General features: G+C 40.3%; 1 protein-coding gene and 1 long non-coding RNA gene across 3 annotated transcripts; one reads left to right on the top strand and one right to left on the bottom strand.

Moving 5' to 3' along the window:
• On the bottom strand, positions 1 to 10,969 carry LOC119016116 (oleosin-B6-like). 2 transcript variants are annotated; one of them, XM_037092018.1, is made up of 6 exons: positions 10,889 to 10,969; positions 3,680 to 3,786; positions 2,924 to 3,253; positions 1,457 to 1,530; positions 1,164 to 1,207; positions 1 to 138 (listed from the first exon to the last, which is right to left on the bottom strand). In XM_037092018.1, exons 2-5 carry the CDS (start codon positions 3,708 to 3,710, stop codon positions 1,181 to 1,183), a joined length of 462 nt encoding a protein of 153 aa, XP_036947913.1. In that variant the 5' UTR covers positions 3,711 to 3,786; positions 10,889 to 10,969; the 3' UTR covers positions 1 to 138; positions 1,164 to 1,180. The 2 variants fall into 2 exon arrangements, with proteins under 2 accessions (XP_036947913.1, XP_036947912.1); XM_037092017.1 differs by lacking the exon at positions 10,889 to 10,969 and having other exon boundaries at positions 3,680 to 3,864.
• A 2,187-nt stretch (positions 10,970 to 13,156) lies between these two features.
• On the top strand, positions 13,157 to 14,729 carry LOC119016117. The gene is made up of 3 exons (XR_005073830.1): positions 13,157 to 13,235; positions 13,552 to 13,666; positions 13,757 to 14,729. It is a non-coding gene; the product is annotated as an uncharacterized LOC119016117 (long non-coding RNA).
• Positions 14,730 to 17,434: the final 2,705 nt, after the last annotated feature.

Consider the following 17,434-nt stretch of genomic DNA (forward strand, 5'->3'; position numbering starts at 1 on the left):
ACTGAAACTACTCTGAAATGAAAAATTAGAGCTTTGGGGTCCAGGCACAACAGAAAGTCTTGTAAATGTTATGTAAAACAACCTTCTCACTAACAAGTGTCCTTATCCGCCACCCACTCCAACGGCCACTTTTTTCCACTGTAACACAAAAAGGAAAGATATATTTAGCTGTTTTGGTTATGCAGATAAAATACAGACACAATGAGACACACATTTGGAGTGCTGTAGTTTTTTTACAACAGCTGTGTTGCAGTGGATTTTCATTAAATCACAGTAGGCCAATTATAAGATGGTGTAACAGTTATGTGATTATAGTATGGTACTCATAAAAGAAGCCTGTTCACGTCATTGATCAACTCCTTGTTTTTGTAGACTAGGAGGAACAGTCAATCTCATCTGTCTATCTTTCAGGTTTTGCAGAGAGGACTATTATTATGTTTTGGCCAGGCCTTATTTCCTACAAGAAGCATAGTACCTGGAACTGCAGCAGATAAAAGTACACCAAGTCCGGTAGAGAAGTATACAGTAGGTGACATGTAGCAATGTTAACTTTAATTTGAGTTATCCTGGCATGTTTAGTGAGTCCAAAAATGCACACAAATCAGTGACAAACCATGTCACCAAAGGTCAACTGGGCTCCAGCATGCAATGTCTGCAGCAGTGCTACATGCGAGTGGGAGTTCCACTGGTGAATAAAAGGCTGAATAATCATTATGTGAACTTGTGTGGCTTCATTTTTATTTTTTGCACATTTACACTAAGGAGACCTAAGACCTTCACAGTCACTTCAGAGTATTTCAGCAGTGAATTTTTACTTTGGGCATAATACTTTCTTCATTACATGGACCAAAATGGATTGTTGGTGTACATGTAAATGTAGTCAGTGTTAATGGCAAGTACGATACACAATATATATATATATATATATATATATATATATATATATATATAATATATATATATATATATATATATATATATATATATATATATATATATATATACTAAGACACTTTATATATATATATATAAAGTGTCTTAGTAAGGTGCTGGGCCACTAAGAGCCACAAGAGACTGCTTCAGTGAACTTTGGTATACATTGTACTACTACAAGTCTCTGGAATTCTACTGGAGGCATTGAAGTAATGACAGATCATACATACCAGAGTTGGCATGGCTCTCACTCCACCTGCTTCATCATTTGGCCCTGAAAAATAGTGACACTTTTTTCAGTGTCAGATCTTTGCAAGACATTACAGATATACCATACTCTTGAATACTTTTTGCCCTTTTCAACTGCAACATTCTGTAACTTGGGACTTTCCAGAAGTGGTGAAGTTAAGAGAGAGGAACAGAGTAACACTTCAATTAAAAGCTAAGTGGAACAGCACAACCAAATCAAAATCAGGTTCCAGGGGGGGTGGGGGGCTGTGTAGTGTTTGAGTGGGATTATAACCTTGACAACTTTGTATTTTACAACCCTCTTCACAGGGTAAAAATCCTGGCTCCCTGTCACTGTGTGTGGGCATTCTGAAAGGAAAAAAATAACATTAAGTAACATTACACAAGACAATTTATAGAATGACAGGAGGATATTGAGAAAGGAGGCGTTATACTTATACATGGACATATCGTCCAAACCTAATAGGACACAGCCACTTAAAGATGCAAATATAGCCTTCATGAAGACTCACAACTATTAATGTCAATTCAAATGTTTAAATTTACACAAATTTTCAGTTCATAACACACCTTTCTTTTGATGTGACACACTTCCATCTGTTAATTACAGGAAAACGTTTCAAATATGTAAAAATGAATTTAAAAAGTATTTGAATTTAACAACGTCTACCACATAAACAATAAACTCAGACAGTTTACAATGCCGACGGACTATTCATTTGTCAAAGCTTATTTTCATAACTCGCCAGTTCAATCAAGTCTATTGGTCACTCTATCACTTGAGGGATTTTTATCACCTGAGCACTTGATACATAAACTATGCATCATGGGTGAATTATCCCTTTTAGGATTAACAGACTCTGCCATTGAAATGAAACATTGTACTGTTGATGGGTATTGTCAAGGGCAAACTCTATGTAGAGAGATAAGGCCGGGAGCAGCCACGCCGTCTGTGTGGGCAACACACACTTGAGAACTACATCACTTTAGAGATGTACGCGTTGCTCAGCGCTCACAAACGCTTCCAGTCTGTAATAATTTAGTAATAATAATCTAATGATGACATCAACCAAACCACTTTCATATTTTTTGATATTATTTTTCTCTCCCAGAACTGTTATTACATCATGCTGTCTGTTCATGTCAGAAATCAAATGTTTTGTTGTTTTTTTTTTATTGTTCTCAATAGCTTCACTCAATGAGAGGTCACGGAGAGGGGAGAGGGACAAGGAGATGCAGTACTGTTTCACTCTGGACCTAACAGAGCATATTTTAATAACTGTGTTGCACTCAGTCAGTTTTATGGGTTTTTGTCATTATGACAGCAACAACACAACAGGGTAACCAGGGTAACAAGGCTACATTGAGTAAACAGTTGAGCATACCTGCATGAGCATGCTACAGAACAGTGATGCACTGGCAAAACAATCAGGTCCAACTCGTGCTTCAGAATTATTGATCTGCACGTCAGAGTAAGTGGATATTAAACAGTTTTAACAGTAACTGTTTGTGTCACCAAACGTGTTCTTTGTACAACTGCAAGCACCGAACTGTAACATCCGTACTGTGACAGCTCGGTATGAATACACATACCTACCTACATATAAACACCCATTTCTGCCATCCTGTTTCAAATGGTTTGCATACAGGGTTGCCCAGACATTACACAAAGTAAGTGTATGGTTGTGTGGGGCGTACAACTTATTTCCATGATTCTTGATACAGCTACTTTTCTCCTTACCTTTTTCAAAACAACCTGGGGAGGCTCCTGGAAATCCTCCTGGGGAATGGGGTCTCTTCAGTAGTCCAGTTGGGGCTGCTGGTGGTCTGGTTAAGGCCACTGGGGGATCAGACAGGGGCACTGCTACCGTGGGATATGGTGGGGCCAGTGGTGGTCCACTGGGAGCTTCTGGGGCCGCTGGTGGTCCAGCGGGAGCTGCAGGGGCCATTGATGCTCCAGTAGGAGCTCTGGGGGCCACTGGTGCTCCAGCGGCAGCTGCAGGGGCCAGCGGTGGTCTAGCGGGAGCTGCAGGGGCGATTGGTGGTCCTGCAGCATCTAGTGGGGCCCAGCCTTCATTGGAGGAGTACTCAATTAGTAGTAATAGTGTGATCCATTTATTATTATTATTATTATTATCATTGATAGAAACAGATGTTACCTACTGGCTGGAGTGTTGCAACAACAGACATGCATGAAGGTACTTCTACCAAACACTAGAGATTTAACAGAATCTTCCCAAGACCGTGTCAAGTGATGGAGATGACTGAGATAGTCTAGTTGTATGTATGCTAGGTGACCCATTATTCTACTGGAATTGTATAATTAAAACTATAGCATAGCTAATTACCTTGTCTCACAATTCAATTTCAAGGTGCTATATTGGCATGAAAGTTCAAGAAACAATGTTGCAAAAGCATCAATATTCCGTTACATGTATTCAGAAATGTAATCATTTTCATCATATATTCCCAGTTGTGTTTGTCTGAACATTTTTACCTAGAATGACGACATCATATACGTCCTTCATCCTTTGCAGACATGTACTGGATGTCTCCGTGAGCTGGCAACGGGGAGCCAAAACCTCTGACACCCAGGCATTTGGTCTTTGAGCAGGCAAAGAAACCATGTTAAGTGGGAGAACGAGTTGGAAAAATTGAAAACTTACTTGAAGACTGTGGGGCTTCCAGAAATGAAGCGTGTGCGTGTGTGTCAGTGAGTGTGTGTGTGTGTGTGTGTGTGTGTGTGTGTGTGTGTGTGTGTGTGTGTGTGTGTGTGAGTGTGTGTGAGTGTGTGAGAGAGTGAGAGAGAGAGAGAGAGAGAGAGAGAGAGAGAGAGAGAGAGAGCAGCAGGAAGAGGACAGTGTTGAAGTGGCTCTTCAAAGAGCCGTTGGTTTTTAATGAAGGGGTATCAGTAGAGGAGGTTGGTGCAGGTCAAAGGGATGTGTGGTGGGAAAATGACAGCTGTTGGACAAAGTAGAAAACACATGTCATAAATACAGACTGATCCTTTATTCTATTTATGAAAATGCTGTTGAAGGCAGATTTTGCCGTTTTCTCAGACTATGACCACATAGACCAGGTCCTGATCAAAAACCACTATGCCCAGGCTTGTCAAATCTGGATTAGATTATCCTACAGAGGACTATAACATTCATCATAACACAGTTTCTGATCCTTGAAAACTTTATTCTATATTTGAAAATGCAATAAACGCACATTTCACCGTTTTCTCATCACATAGACCACATTAGACCAGGTCCTGATCAAAAACCACTGTACTGGACTTTTCAATATCTGGATGATATACCGAAGCTATACATTCATTACAACACAGTTTCTGATCTGTGAAACCTTCATATTATTAGTGAAAATGCTGTGAAGGCACATTTTGCCATTTTTCTAAGACTATGGACCACATTAGACCAGGTCCTGATCAAAAACCACTGTATCTACACTTGTCAACACTGGCTGAGATTATCCTACAGAGGCTCTACATTCATTATAACTGACTTTCTGATCTGTGAAAATTTTATTCTGTTTGTGAAAATGCTATGAAGGAACATTTCACCATTTTCTCATCATATAGACCACATTAGACCAGGTCCTGATCCAAAACCTCTATGCCTAGACTTTTTAAATCTGGATTAGATTATCCTACAGAGGATATACATTCATTACGATACAGTTTCTGATCTGTGAAAATTTTATTCTGTTATTGAAAATGCTATGGAGGCATATTTCACCGTTTTCTCAGACTGTTGCAACATTAGACCAGGTCCTGATCAAAAACCACTTTACCTAGACTTGTGAAATCTGGATGATATTATTCTACAGAGGCTATACATTCGTTTACAATACAGTTTCTGATCCTTGAAAACGTTTTTCTATTTTTGAAACTGCAATAAAGGCACATTTCACCATTTTCTCATCATATAGACCATATTAGACCAGGTCCTGATCAAAAACCACTGTACCTGGACTTGTCAAATCTGGATGAGATTATCCTACAGAGGCTATACATTCATTACGATACAGTTTCTGATCTGTGAAAATTTTATTCTGTTTGTGAAAATGCTATGAAGGTACATTTCACCATTTTCTCATCATATAGACCACATTAGACCAGGTCCTGATCCAAAACCTCTATGCCTAGACTTTTCAAATCTGGATTAGATTATCCTACAGAGGCTATACATTCATTACAACACAGTTCATGATCTGTGAAACCCTTATTCTGTTCATGAAAATGCTATGAAGGCGTCTTTTGCCGTTTTCTCAGACTATGGACCACATTGGACCAGGTCCTGATCAACATCCACCATGTCTAGATTTGTCAAATGTGGATGAGATTATCCTACAGAGGCTATACATTCATTCCAACACAGTTTCTGATCTGTGAAACCTTTTTTGTATTTGTGAAAATGCTATGAAGGCATATTTCACCGTTTTCTCAGACTTTGGACCACATTAGACCAGGTCCTGATCAAAAACCACTGTACCTGGACTTGTCAAATCTGGATGAGATCATCCTACAGAGGCTATACATTCATTATAACACAGTTTCTGATGCTTGAAAACTTTATTCTATTTTTGAAAATGCAATAAAGGCACATTTCACCATTTTCTCATCATATAGACCACATTAGACCAGGTCCTGATCAAAAACCACTGTACCTAGATTTGTCAAATCTGGATGAGATTATCCTACCGAAGCTGTACATTCATTACAAGACAGTTTCTGCTCTGTGAAACCTTTATTCTATTTGTGAAAATGCTGTGAAGGTACATTTTGCCGTTTTCTCAGACGATGGACCACATTAGACCAGGTCCTGATCAAAAACCACCATGCCCATACAGTGGAACCCCGACTTACGAAGTGAATTCATTCCAGAGGGCCTTTCATAAGTCAGAATTTTTGTAAGTCGAAGCACCTTTTTGCCTATAAATAGCCTAATTCGTTCCAGGCCCCCCACCAGTCGCGTATTTCTTCTACAAATATGACTTAATATTTGAAAAAAAACACTAAGAATATTCCAAAATACAATCTGAAATGAAGAAAATAATTTATAAATGATAAATGTCTTAATAAATATCAATAAAATAAATCATGTATGTACCTTTTGAGTGAGGCGATGCTGGATGAAGACGAAGTTCTTGGTGGAGGAGGAGGTGGCGAGGCTGAAGAAAGCATACGTATGCATGAAAACATACGTACGTGTGCATGTACATAACATTATGGAATTTAATTCTAAACATTAAAACTAAAACTTACATTTACGTTAATTAATGTATGGACGTACACTGTGCAATGATATTTTTTAAAACATTTTTTTTAAATTATAAAAAAATAAATACATTTTCTATTTCATATTTTTTTTTTAAATTTCGGTCGCGGCAAATTTGAAATTAATGTGAATTTTCCTGTATTTGTGGGATTTCGTTACGCGGGCATTTTGCCGTACCACCGGCAGAAATATTGCCGTTTAAGTGCCTTTGTAACTTGAATTTTTCGTTAAATAGGGTCTTCGTAAGCCGGGATTCCACTGTAGTTGTCAAACCTTAATTAGATTATCCTACAGAGGCTAGACATTTATTACAACACAGTTTCTGATCTGTGAAACCCTTATTCTGTTTGTGAAAATGCTATGAAGGCGTATTTCGCCCATTTTCTCAGGACTGTGGACCACATTAGACCAGGTCCTGATCAAAAACAACTGTACCTAGACTTGTCAAATCTGGGTGAGATTATCCTACAGAGGCTATACATTCATTATAACACAGTTTCTGATCTGTGAAACCTTTATTCTATTTGTGAAAATGCTGCGAAGGTACATTTATCTGTTTTCTCAGACTATAGCCCACATTAGACCAGGTCCTGATCATAAATCACCATGCCTAGAGATGTCAGACTTTAATTAGATTATCCTACAGAGGCTAGACATTGATTACAACACAGTTTCTGATCTGTGAAACCTTTATTCTATTTGTGAAAATGCAATAAAGGCACATTTCACCGTTTTCTCATCATATAGACCACATTATACAAGGTCCTGATCAAAAACCTCTCTACCTATGTCAGGAATCTTGTTTTTGTTTGTTCTTGTGTTTGGTTTTTGGTTTCTTGTATTTGATTTACATCTTTGTATCATGTCTTGTGTTATGTTTTGCCTTTTCCATGTCTTGTGTCTCATGTTCTGATTTTTCCATGCCCTCATGTGTCCTTTAAGTTCTCCTATGTTCTCCCCTCTGTCTCCCTCTGTCTGTTGTCTTGTTCCCTCCTGGTCTGTTCCTCTGTGCTCCTCCCCCTCATTATCACGCCGGGTTTCATTCCTCCTCTCTCTCCTCACCTGTTCTCGTCATGTCATTAGTGTCTGTGTATTTAGTCTCCGTGTTCCCCTCACTCTTTGTCCAGTCATTGTTTTCTGTTTCCTGTTTCCTGTCCATGCTCCTGTCCATGCTCCTGTCCATGCTCCTGTCCTGTTTCGTAGGTTTTTGGATTTATTTTGCATTTTTTTCATGTTTGATTTGTACTTTGACATTGATTTGAACTTTGTATTTTTACTTTGCTTCATTGTCTCGCCCTTAATTGGGTTCTGTTGTAATGAGACCAGGGTCTGGATCCGTGAAAATGGTACTTCTGTCTAGTTCTATGCATTAGAAATTCTGATTGCTGCTTTGAGATATCATTAATCTCTTTTAACAAGATCATGTTTGGTCTCAATGTCCAAAGAGTAATTATTTTGCAAAAGAGAATCTAGTCTGGAAAATTCCAGTTCAAGAGATTGCAATCTGGAAGATTTCACTTTACATAAATTGGAACTAAAAAGTATGGCATTACTTCTTATAAAACCTTTTACTGCATCCCACAAAATCCTTGGGTCATCTACAGAGCCCGCATTAAAAGACAGAAACTCATCCAACCCAGTTAGGAATTGCGCTTTAAAATCCATCCATCCATCCATCCATCATCTGTACACATTATATGTACGCCGCTTAATCCTCTGCAGGGTCGCGGGGGCTTTAAAATCCCCATTCTTTAATAAAGAAGAATTGAGGCGCCACCTAGTGGCATGCTTGGACAAGCATTTCAAAGTGGCGTGACAGAAAACACCTTTATGGTCTGACAGAGCAATAGGAAGCAAAGTAGCAGTATAATTTTTTTTGAAAAAGGTTGGGGGATGAAAACAGAAAATTTAATCTAGAAAATGTTTTGTGCCTGTGAGAGAAGAAAGAGAAGTCCTTTAGGGTCGGATTCATTGATCGCCAAACATCCACTAGACCTAGACTCTGGGCCCAAGATCGCAAAGCAACAGTAGCCAGTTCCTGGTCCCTTGAGGCTCGTGAATGGGAGCGATCCAGAGCAACATCCCACACGGCATTCATATTAGCTCCAACTATTAATGACTACTCAGTCAGTACAAGCGTATAACGTGTTAAGCGGTCATAAAAATCTTTCTCAAATTTGTTTGCCCATAAATCTCCGCTTTCACAATTACCATCCTGCCCACATTGTCCGCCCTGATGTCCAACACCTTGATAGGAAGATTACATCTAGTTACAACCACCACTCCTCTAGTTTTCGTATTAACTGATGAAGATGCAATGACATGGTAAAATCTATTAGCCAGGCGCTTAGAATCAGGATTTAACAAGCGCGTTTCCTGTATAAGGGAAATATCAACTTTCTTACGACGGAGTAGTGACAGCACACTAGTCCGCTTATGTGGTGTATTTAATCCACCCGCGTTCCATACTAAAATAGATAGCTCACCCATTATATTGACCCGATCTCAAGAGTAAGCCGGGGAACTGAAAATATTGGCAGCAACCATAACTAACACCCCTGCACATAAGCAAATAACCATAACCCCCTGACACAAATGTTGAATTTCCCCACATAACATTCAAGATATCTACAGAATGAAATATCCCCCAAAGACGAAAACAACACACAAGGACAAACATTGACAGACAAGACAGGGCATAACTTGAGACATTACACTTAAAATAAAATAGGCAGGCAGACAAAACTCTAGGCTGATCCGTGACCACGTATGGATACGGGGCAGCAATATCCAAAAGCTCAACCCAAAGACCTGTGTCCAACCTGAGCTAAATATGCCACAAAGTTAACAGTAAAACATAACAATCCACAGAATAAGTTCTGCAAACAGAATAGGTTGCCGAAGTAGCACTATACTAATATGCTACTGTGAGAGAGAACAGATTATCCTTATCCTTCACCTCTCCAATGCTGAGAACAAACAGTCCAACAACCGAAAAAAATAAAAATAAAAATATTAATTTTTGCAGCTGTCCATAGTGTCCAATCAATAGTTCAAAAGTGAAAAACAAAAGCAAATGCAATAGGATACCGCTAGTCGAAGATATGAAAAACAAGAATTCAAATGAACTTCAAAAGGTCCATGCAAAGTCCAAAAGCTTCACAGAAATATCGGTTAGCGCCAGGCACTGTACCACGGTCGCAGCCAGAAAGCGCTAGCATTAGCTAGTCCAGGTTAGCGATCCAGTTTAAGCTACTCCAATACCACACAGACAATAGTAAAAAATATATATATATCCACAAGGTATCCTAAAATATGTCCCGGACAGTATATTCCAAAGAGCTGCAAAAAATATGGGGAAAAATAGGAGAGGTGGGGAATGTAGTCTTCTGCAGTTACTCTTCGCCATTAGCCGGCTGCACCTCGTGTCCAATGGAACCTGGTGCGGATTCTCCGTAGCTTCAGCCGTCGACAGAGAGTTGACGAAGTCCTAGGCGTCTTTAGAAGACTGAAACGACTCAGTTTGTTCCCCTGTTTTGATCTTTAACGTGGCAGGGTACCGTAGAGAAAATTCAATCCCCTTGGCTCTCGCGGTATTCATGGCTTGGGAGAATGCTTGGCGTCTCCGGAGAGTGTAGGCACTGTAATCTGGGGAAAGGCGAATCCTTCGTCCGTTCACGGTGGCAGGTGATTTCCTAGCTTCTCGTAGGATGTGTTGATGGGTGGTAAAGCGAAGGACATTGAAAATCATGGTACGGGGACCGGTCCTATTCCTGTCGTCTTTATATATTCGATACGCCCTCATAATTTCGCCATTAAGATCTCCCAAGGTGGGAAACCACTCTGGCAAGGAATTCGTCAGGAATTGTACCGCATTCGATCCTTCCACTCCTTCAGCAAGGCCAACAGTGCGGAGGTTGCATCTCCTGTTGCGATCCTCCATGTCAGCTAGCTTAAATTGCAGCTGTTCAAGTACATCCTCATGTTGACTTAGCATAAAAGAATTGCCTTTCACCTCAGACCTAATCTTCCCCATTTCTGCCTTCACATTCCCAATACTTCCTTTTAAAGATGTTAAGTCCGCCTGTATAGTGGATAACTTCTCTTCGGTGTCTTTCCGATTTGTTCCAGCTGGTAAAAACGTGCTTCCAGGTAGCCATGCTGCTTTTCTAGCACGAGTTCTGCGATAGCTTCAACTTTGCGTGTAGTTTTTTTTGAGGACGAAGCTGTTCCTTTCTTGCTTGCATCAGACATCTTATCCACAAAAGGCAGGATATAACTTCTAATATCAAAAGAAAACTCTCTTACGGGTATATGAAACGTGTTTTACAAGTTGGGGTTGAGGAGAAGAAAATTAAGCCGCCATCCTGTCCAACCGATCATGTGACTCCGGGTACCCAATGTTATAATCAGTTTCTTACCTCTCTTGAGTCCATTAACTGCACAGAGATGTCACCTTATCGTTGAGCACGTGCTTAACGATAAGGTGCCTTAGGTTGAAGCCTAGATATTGCAGATTATCTCTCCAAATCTCGCAAGATTAGATATACCTGGCATTTAAAGGGACAGCGATCAGGCGTCATTTGACAGTGTGGACAGTGCACCATAATTCTTTCTCAAAAGTGATACAGAGGGGCGCTGCATAGCTCAGTCGGTAGCGTGCGCGACCCATGTGCCGAGGCTCTGCAGCGGACCCGGGTTCGACTCCCGGCCCGGGTCCCTTTGCTGCATGTCACTCCCCGTCTCTTACCCTGTTTCCTGTCTAACTCTTCAGCTGTACTATCAAATAAAGCCAGAAAAGGCCAAAAAAAAAAAAAAAAAAGAAAGTGATACAGAGATGTTTGGTCATGCAGTTTGTGAAATTGACAGAGCTGTTGGCTTTTTTACATTATGATATAAAGATAGTGGACCATAATGTCGATGTAGGTCGTCCAGCTCATGGCAGTCAGAGAGTTGGTCATCTGGAGGACTGGAGAGGAATCATGAGCTCAAGAAGCTCCATTCTTCAGTGAATCAGGCAGGGACGAGCATTGTTTCATTCTACTGATGTATCTTTGTTTATAACTCGGTGCATCCGTCTGTGAAATAGTTTCAGGATCAGAATTAGAATCCTTTATTAATCTCTTGCATAAAATTGTTGGATTGCAGTGCTCCATTTCACAGTACATGTAAATATCGAGGAAAGTAACGTAACAAAGATACAAATAAAATAAGATAAAATGGCAATGAAACCCAATCCATGAAAATAAATAAATAATTAATAATAATAATAATAATAATAATAATAATAACAATAATAATAATAATAATAATATAAAATAGAAATACAATAATATAAAATGAAGAAGAAGTAAATGAATATACCCTTCAAAATGAGCACTATATACACAGTTAATATTTACAGACATTTTACACTATTAAATCAAATTGTGCAGATAGAAATTATGTACAGAGTAGTAGGAGATTTTGTGTATTGCACACATAACAAGAGATCCAAAGTGGTCCTAATGTTCAGATGGACCTCAACTTTGCAACAATAGTGAGTGCAATTTAGCACATCATCATAAATATTATTACTGGGACTACTGTAATTTCTAGCCCTGTTAGGATTATTAATGTAACTACTACTTCTATTACTGTCTCTCTCTCTCTTTTCCCACTCAGAGAGATGTAAAAGAAAGAAGACAGGATAAAGGTATTCAGTTAATCTATCTGAATGAATTTGACAGCTGAGTTTCTTACAACATCAAAGAACAAACTTCCTACAGTCTCTAAAAGTAGAATGGGAGGCAGAGCCTTCAGTTATCAGGATGCTCTACTGTGCAACCAACTTCCAGTCTGGGTCCATGGGGCAGACACCCTCTCTCTAGTAGACTTAAAACTTTACTTTTTGACAAAGCTTGCAGTTGGTTCAGGTGTTTCTGCCTCTAGAGACGCAGAGTCTGGATCTCTCTCTCTGATACACCCTGGGCAGATTGCCAGTCTGCTGCGGGGCTAACATGTATAGACAAACAATCACACTCACGTTCACACCTACAGGCAATTTAGAGCATCCAAATTAACCTGATGTGCATGTCTTTGGACTGTGGGAGGAGACTGGAATACCTGGGAAAAACCCCAGGCAGACATGAGGTGAACATGCAAACTACGCACAGAGTAGCCCCAGGCAAACTGGGGCTCAAACCTTGCTGTGAGGCAACAGTGCTGACCACTGTACCACTGTGCACCCTCAAAGTGGATCTGATCCACTTTACTCTTGACGGTGCATGTTGGGTTTGTTATCCTTCACATACTGAGAAGCTGGTCTTCAGCAACCTCCTGAAATGTTGGGTCTGAGTTAGATCACTTTCTTTTGTGACAGATGGACAAGTCATTGGTCCTAATGTTCAGATAGACTGAAACTTTGCAACAAAAGTGAGAGAAAGTCAGCAACGGCAGGTTCAAATTATTAGGTCTTAGCCAGTGGGCTGATGGTCATTGGAGGTCAGCTCAGAGTTTTTTGGATTAAAGGCTCTTAAGGCTAGATGTTGGGTTTGTTAGCCTTTATGAACAGGGAAACTGGTCTTCAGTAACTTCTTGAAATTTGGTGACAATTCCTGTTGTGGTAGAGGAACAAGATAGACGTTAGCTTCTCAGCAAAAGTGAGTGCAAGTCAATACACTTGCACAGTCTATTAGTCAGACATGCTGCAGAGACTGGCCAATGGCTTGTTGAGCTTCTTAAGCCTCCGCCATTGGGATGATGGCCTTTGCTCATCTCTGGACAAATGTCGGTATTTATAAGGATGTAAATAATGATTTCATTTATTTATCATTTACATACTGAGAAGGTAGTCTTACCTGGCTAATGTCAGCTATTTATGAGGACTTTTAAAAAAAGCTTTGACTGCAAAGTAGCATTGGATGACCTGTGTGTGACATTAAATTGAAACATCATGGTTTGGAGCCTTGAAAAGAGCTAGCCACTGGAAGATGCTACCAGGTTGGGTTTCGGAAAGCTGGACAGTTGGGTCTCTGTGTTACAGTGTCCTCCTTGTGTTACCTCCTCTTAAGTTGTGCGTGTGTGTGTGTGTGCTTTGTTGCAGGGGCGTGATGCTGTGCTGTTTGCTGGTCTCACCTGTTCTCCATCAGCTCATCAGATCAGTACATCTATCAAGGCTCCCAGTCACAAGCTGCCAGATCGTTCTTGTTTACCATATGGTAACACTCCAGCCCGCTTAAATAATAATCCAATTTTTTTTCCTACCTCTTTTAAATCTCACACAAACTGTGCTTTTCACTGTGCTTCAGCCCTGTCAGTTCCAGCACAGCTGTCCACCCCACTGCAGAAGTTCTGCTCACAGCTCCTGCTGCCAGTCTCCCCGGCCTCCCTTCAAGCGACCTCACCTTCCCCACCGCTTGCCCTACGCACTTTTCTGGAAGGCTGATCAAGAATCAGTAAAGACGACTGTTCCCACATCAGAACTGTGTCTGTGTCTTGAGTCAGCTTTTGGGGCTCATTCCAGAGTTTTAGCTCAATCTTGGCTCTGCCCACTATTAATGTTTGATGCCACTTGAAGGTCAACAGGTTTTTTTTTTTTTTTTAACATTAAAGGCCCTTAATTGAGCCCCCCAGGGCCACAAACCCATAGTGTTGATATGTCATGTCTATTTGATCACACTTCTCTCTCCAAGACGCTTCGCATTAAGTCCTCGGCCAATAAAATACATTTGTGGCAGGGGATGTGACTTCACTGGCCCAATACTTGTGTAGAAAACTACATTTCCTACAACAATGCCCTTGACAACCACTAACTGGTTCTACAAGAAAAGTTTTTAAGTATTTCTAAGTCTGTGTTAAATGTATTACCATTTCTGCTTTAAAAGAAAAGTCCACACATGTGAAATGTTTTAGTTTTAATTGAACATGTAGAACTGAACTATACACAACCAATTGGTTTCTTTCTCAAAAACATTATGACTTCAAGAATTTTCTATGCATCTTCATGCATGTCATCAACCTCCTTTGTGACCAACCTAACAAATAAAGAACACAGGGGGGTTCAATAGTGGCTGATCAGGCCAAAGACACACAAGAGGAATGACACAACGCATTAATACATTAACTACTAATGAACTAAACTCAATAACCCCAATTCCCCCCTATTGTAGCAGGCTCTTGGTTCAGTCTCATTGGCACTTCTTGAACTGTGCCACTGCCCTGGGGCCTATACTTTTGCCAATCCAGCCAGATGAACTCAGCAAGGACAACAGGAACCCTGGGGCACTGGTAAAACAGAACAAAAAATTAGAAAAAACCTAAGTCAAACTAACCTAACATACTGTTGAATATACATCACTAACTAAATGTGCATGTTACAAATACAGGTAATGTATTTTAAACAAACACTAAATAAATCATGAATATGCTGTATGAACTCCATTTTTTGTGCTCTCAATATTACTAGCAAGGTTTTCTTTTTGTGAACTGAGCATTCACATTCTTGTAGGGAGCCCCAGACACACAGAGACCTACCCAGATAGGGCATGGTCCTTCATATGGTCTCTGGATCAATTTGACCTGCATCCGCAGAGACACACAGAAACACATCCACAGCCACATACACGGACACAAACACACAGAGACATGCACAAGCATATGCTATAATATTCTAAGAATGATGTATTCTAACAGCATTTTCTCACACTAAATGACTTGTACCTGCACTACAAGGGGGCTCCGAAGATATCAGTACCTCTCCATCACAGTACAGAATCTTCCATCATCAGTATAACCAAAAGATTTAGCTGTCAGGGCTGGAGGGCTTTAGAACTTATCTTTGAAGAGAGTCAGGCACACAGCGATGTGAAAGAAGAAGACTTAGAATTTTGAAACATTAATCAGTGAGTCTGAAATGTCCTACCTTTATTTGAATATCTGGAACAGAACTGTAAACTAAAACAATGTTTTTTTCTTATGCATCAAGAACATTCGAACTTCTGCAGGGTAGCAGCTGGATCTCCTTGTCCTCCTTTGTGACTCCATCTTTAATGTTTCTTCTGCAGTAACACAAAAGTGAAACACTAATGTAGGGCATGTGACCATTCTCATATATGATAGAAAAAACCTGCAAGTAAATCACTGAGTCCTCCCCACTCACTCCCCCTCTCACTGACGACAGCAGGGTCAGAGGTCGGCTGACTTACCTGATTTACTTTAATATTAACATTATACAGATGTGGTTAATGTTTGTACACCGACATGACCCCATCATTGTCTCTGCATCCTGTCCCTCCCTGTCCAGATGTTTAGGCTATGTCCAGAGTCTAAAGTCAAAGTCTGAAATCAAGAGTCTAAAGTCAGACTTTGAGTGCGTATCAGAGGACCTACGTCTTTGGTTCATGAACCTCACATTCCCACTTCCTAGACACATTTCTTCAATCATCTGGCAGTTTTAGTTTTCTCACCGGCAGTAGAGGGAACACGGTGTCCCCGCCCTCAAGCTGGTAGCACACGATGGCTGGGTCCATATCAGATAGGTCCTCCATCGGCTCTGAGAAACCAAACTGACACTCTTTATTAAGAGCAGCCAGCTGATGGCAACTTCGACTGATTGGAGAACAAACAAACAGGACACGGGCATTACTTAAATTTAACCTTTAATGTTATTCTAATGTTAGAGTTCTTTATGACCACTGGGGGCACCAATGTAGGACATTTTCAGAATTGTACACAAAGCAAGTTAATAAAGATCAATAATATTCAGACATGTCTTTATTTTGAAATGAGGTTGTCATGGTAATCTGGTGTCTTATGACTTCCTGTGACTGTTCACTTAGTGGTGAAAATACCGACAGATGTTCACTGTGATATCATTATTGTCAATATTAATGTCAGTATCATAATTATCAGTAATATTATCAGTGATATTATCCATTATATTAAAATCAACAATATTATTATCAATAAAATTGTCATGTGGTGGTTTCGTTGCCGTTCACCGTGACCTGAAGGTGTAGTTCTCGTAGTTGTGATAATATCGTCTTCCAGGGTGGTGTAGTGGCAAATAAATCTAGGTTATGATCATGCATATAAATAGATTTGGGAATATCCCATGCAGTCCCAAATGATGCTCTAATAATGAGTTTTGAGCCTGATAAAAGACCAGTTTTTTTTCACCCTTTACGATCACAATGTTAAAATGAATGAGCAACGAGTGCAGCCACAGCTCACCCAAGGCCACAGATAAGGGCCTGGGTGAGACATTTTGTAGGCTTTTACATAACACATTCAAAAATGAAAATAGTAGATAACAGCCTTGTGTGATCATGACGAAGGGGGGTGGTCCAAGTGGGCACTGGTGACCTTGACCCCAGGTATAAAAGTGGGTGATCCGAGGAGATTTCTCAGTTGCCCCGGGGTACCTCATGGATTTATAACTTCTTCTCTTCGAATAAACACCTTTTTGGACTGAAGACTTCCTGCCTCACCTCTGTTTTGGACTTAATCTCTGAGCTGTTCTTGCCTCTGATTTGGACTTAGTCTCTGAGCTGTTCTTGCCTCTGATTTGGACTTAGTCTCTGAGCTGTTATTGCCTCTGATTTGGACTTAGTCTCTGAGCTGTTCTTGCCTCTGATTTGGACTTAGTCTCTGAGCTGTTCTTGCCTCTGATTTGGACTTAGTCACTGAGCTGTTCTTGCCTCTGATTTGGACTTAGTCTCTGAGCTGTTATTGCCTCTGATTTGGACTTAGTCTCTGAGCTGTTCTTGCCTCTGATTTGGACTTAGTCTCTGAGCTGTTCTTGCCTCTGATTTGGACTTAATCTCTGAGCTGTTCTTGCCTCTGATTTGGACTTAGTCTCTGAGCTGTTCTTGCCTCTGATTTGGACTTAGTCTCTGAGCTGTTCTTGCCTCTGATTTGGACTTAATCTCTGAGCTGTTCTTGCCTCTGATTTGGACTTAGACTCAGAGCTGGTTCTCCTCTGATTG

The sequence above is a fragment of the Acanthopagrus latus genome, unplaced genomic scaffold (assembly GCF_904848185.1).
Source record: "Acanthopagrus latus isolate v.2019 unplaced genomic scaffold, fAcaLat1.1, whole genome shotgun sequence".
Classification (NCBI taxonomy): Eukaryota; Metazoa; Chordata; class Actinopteri; order Spariformes; family Sparidae; genus Acanthopagrus; species Acanthopagrus latus.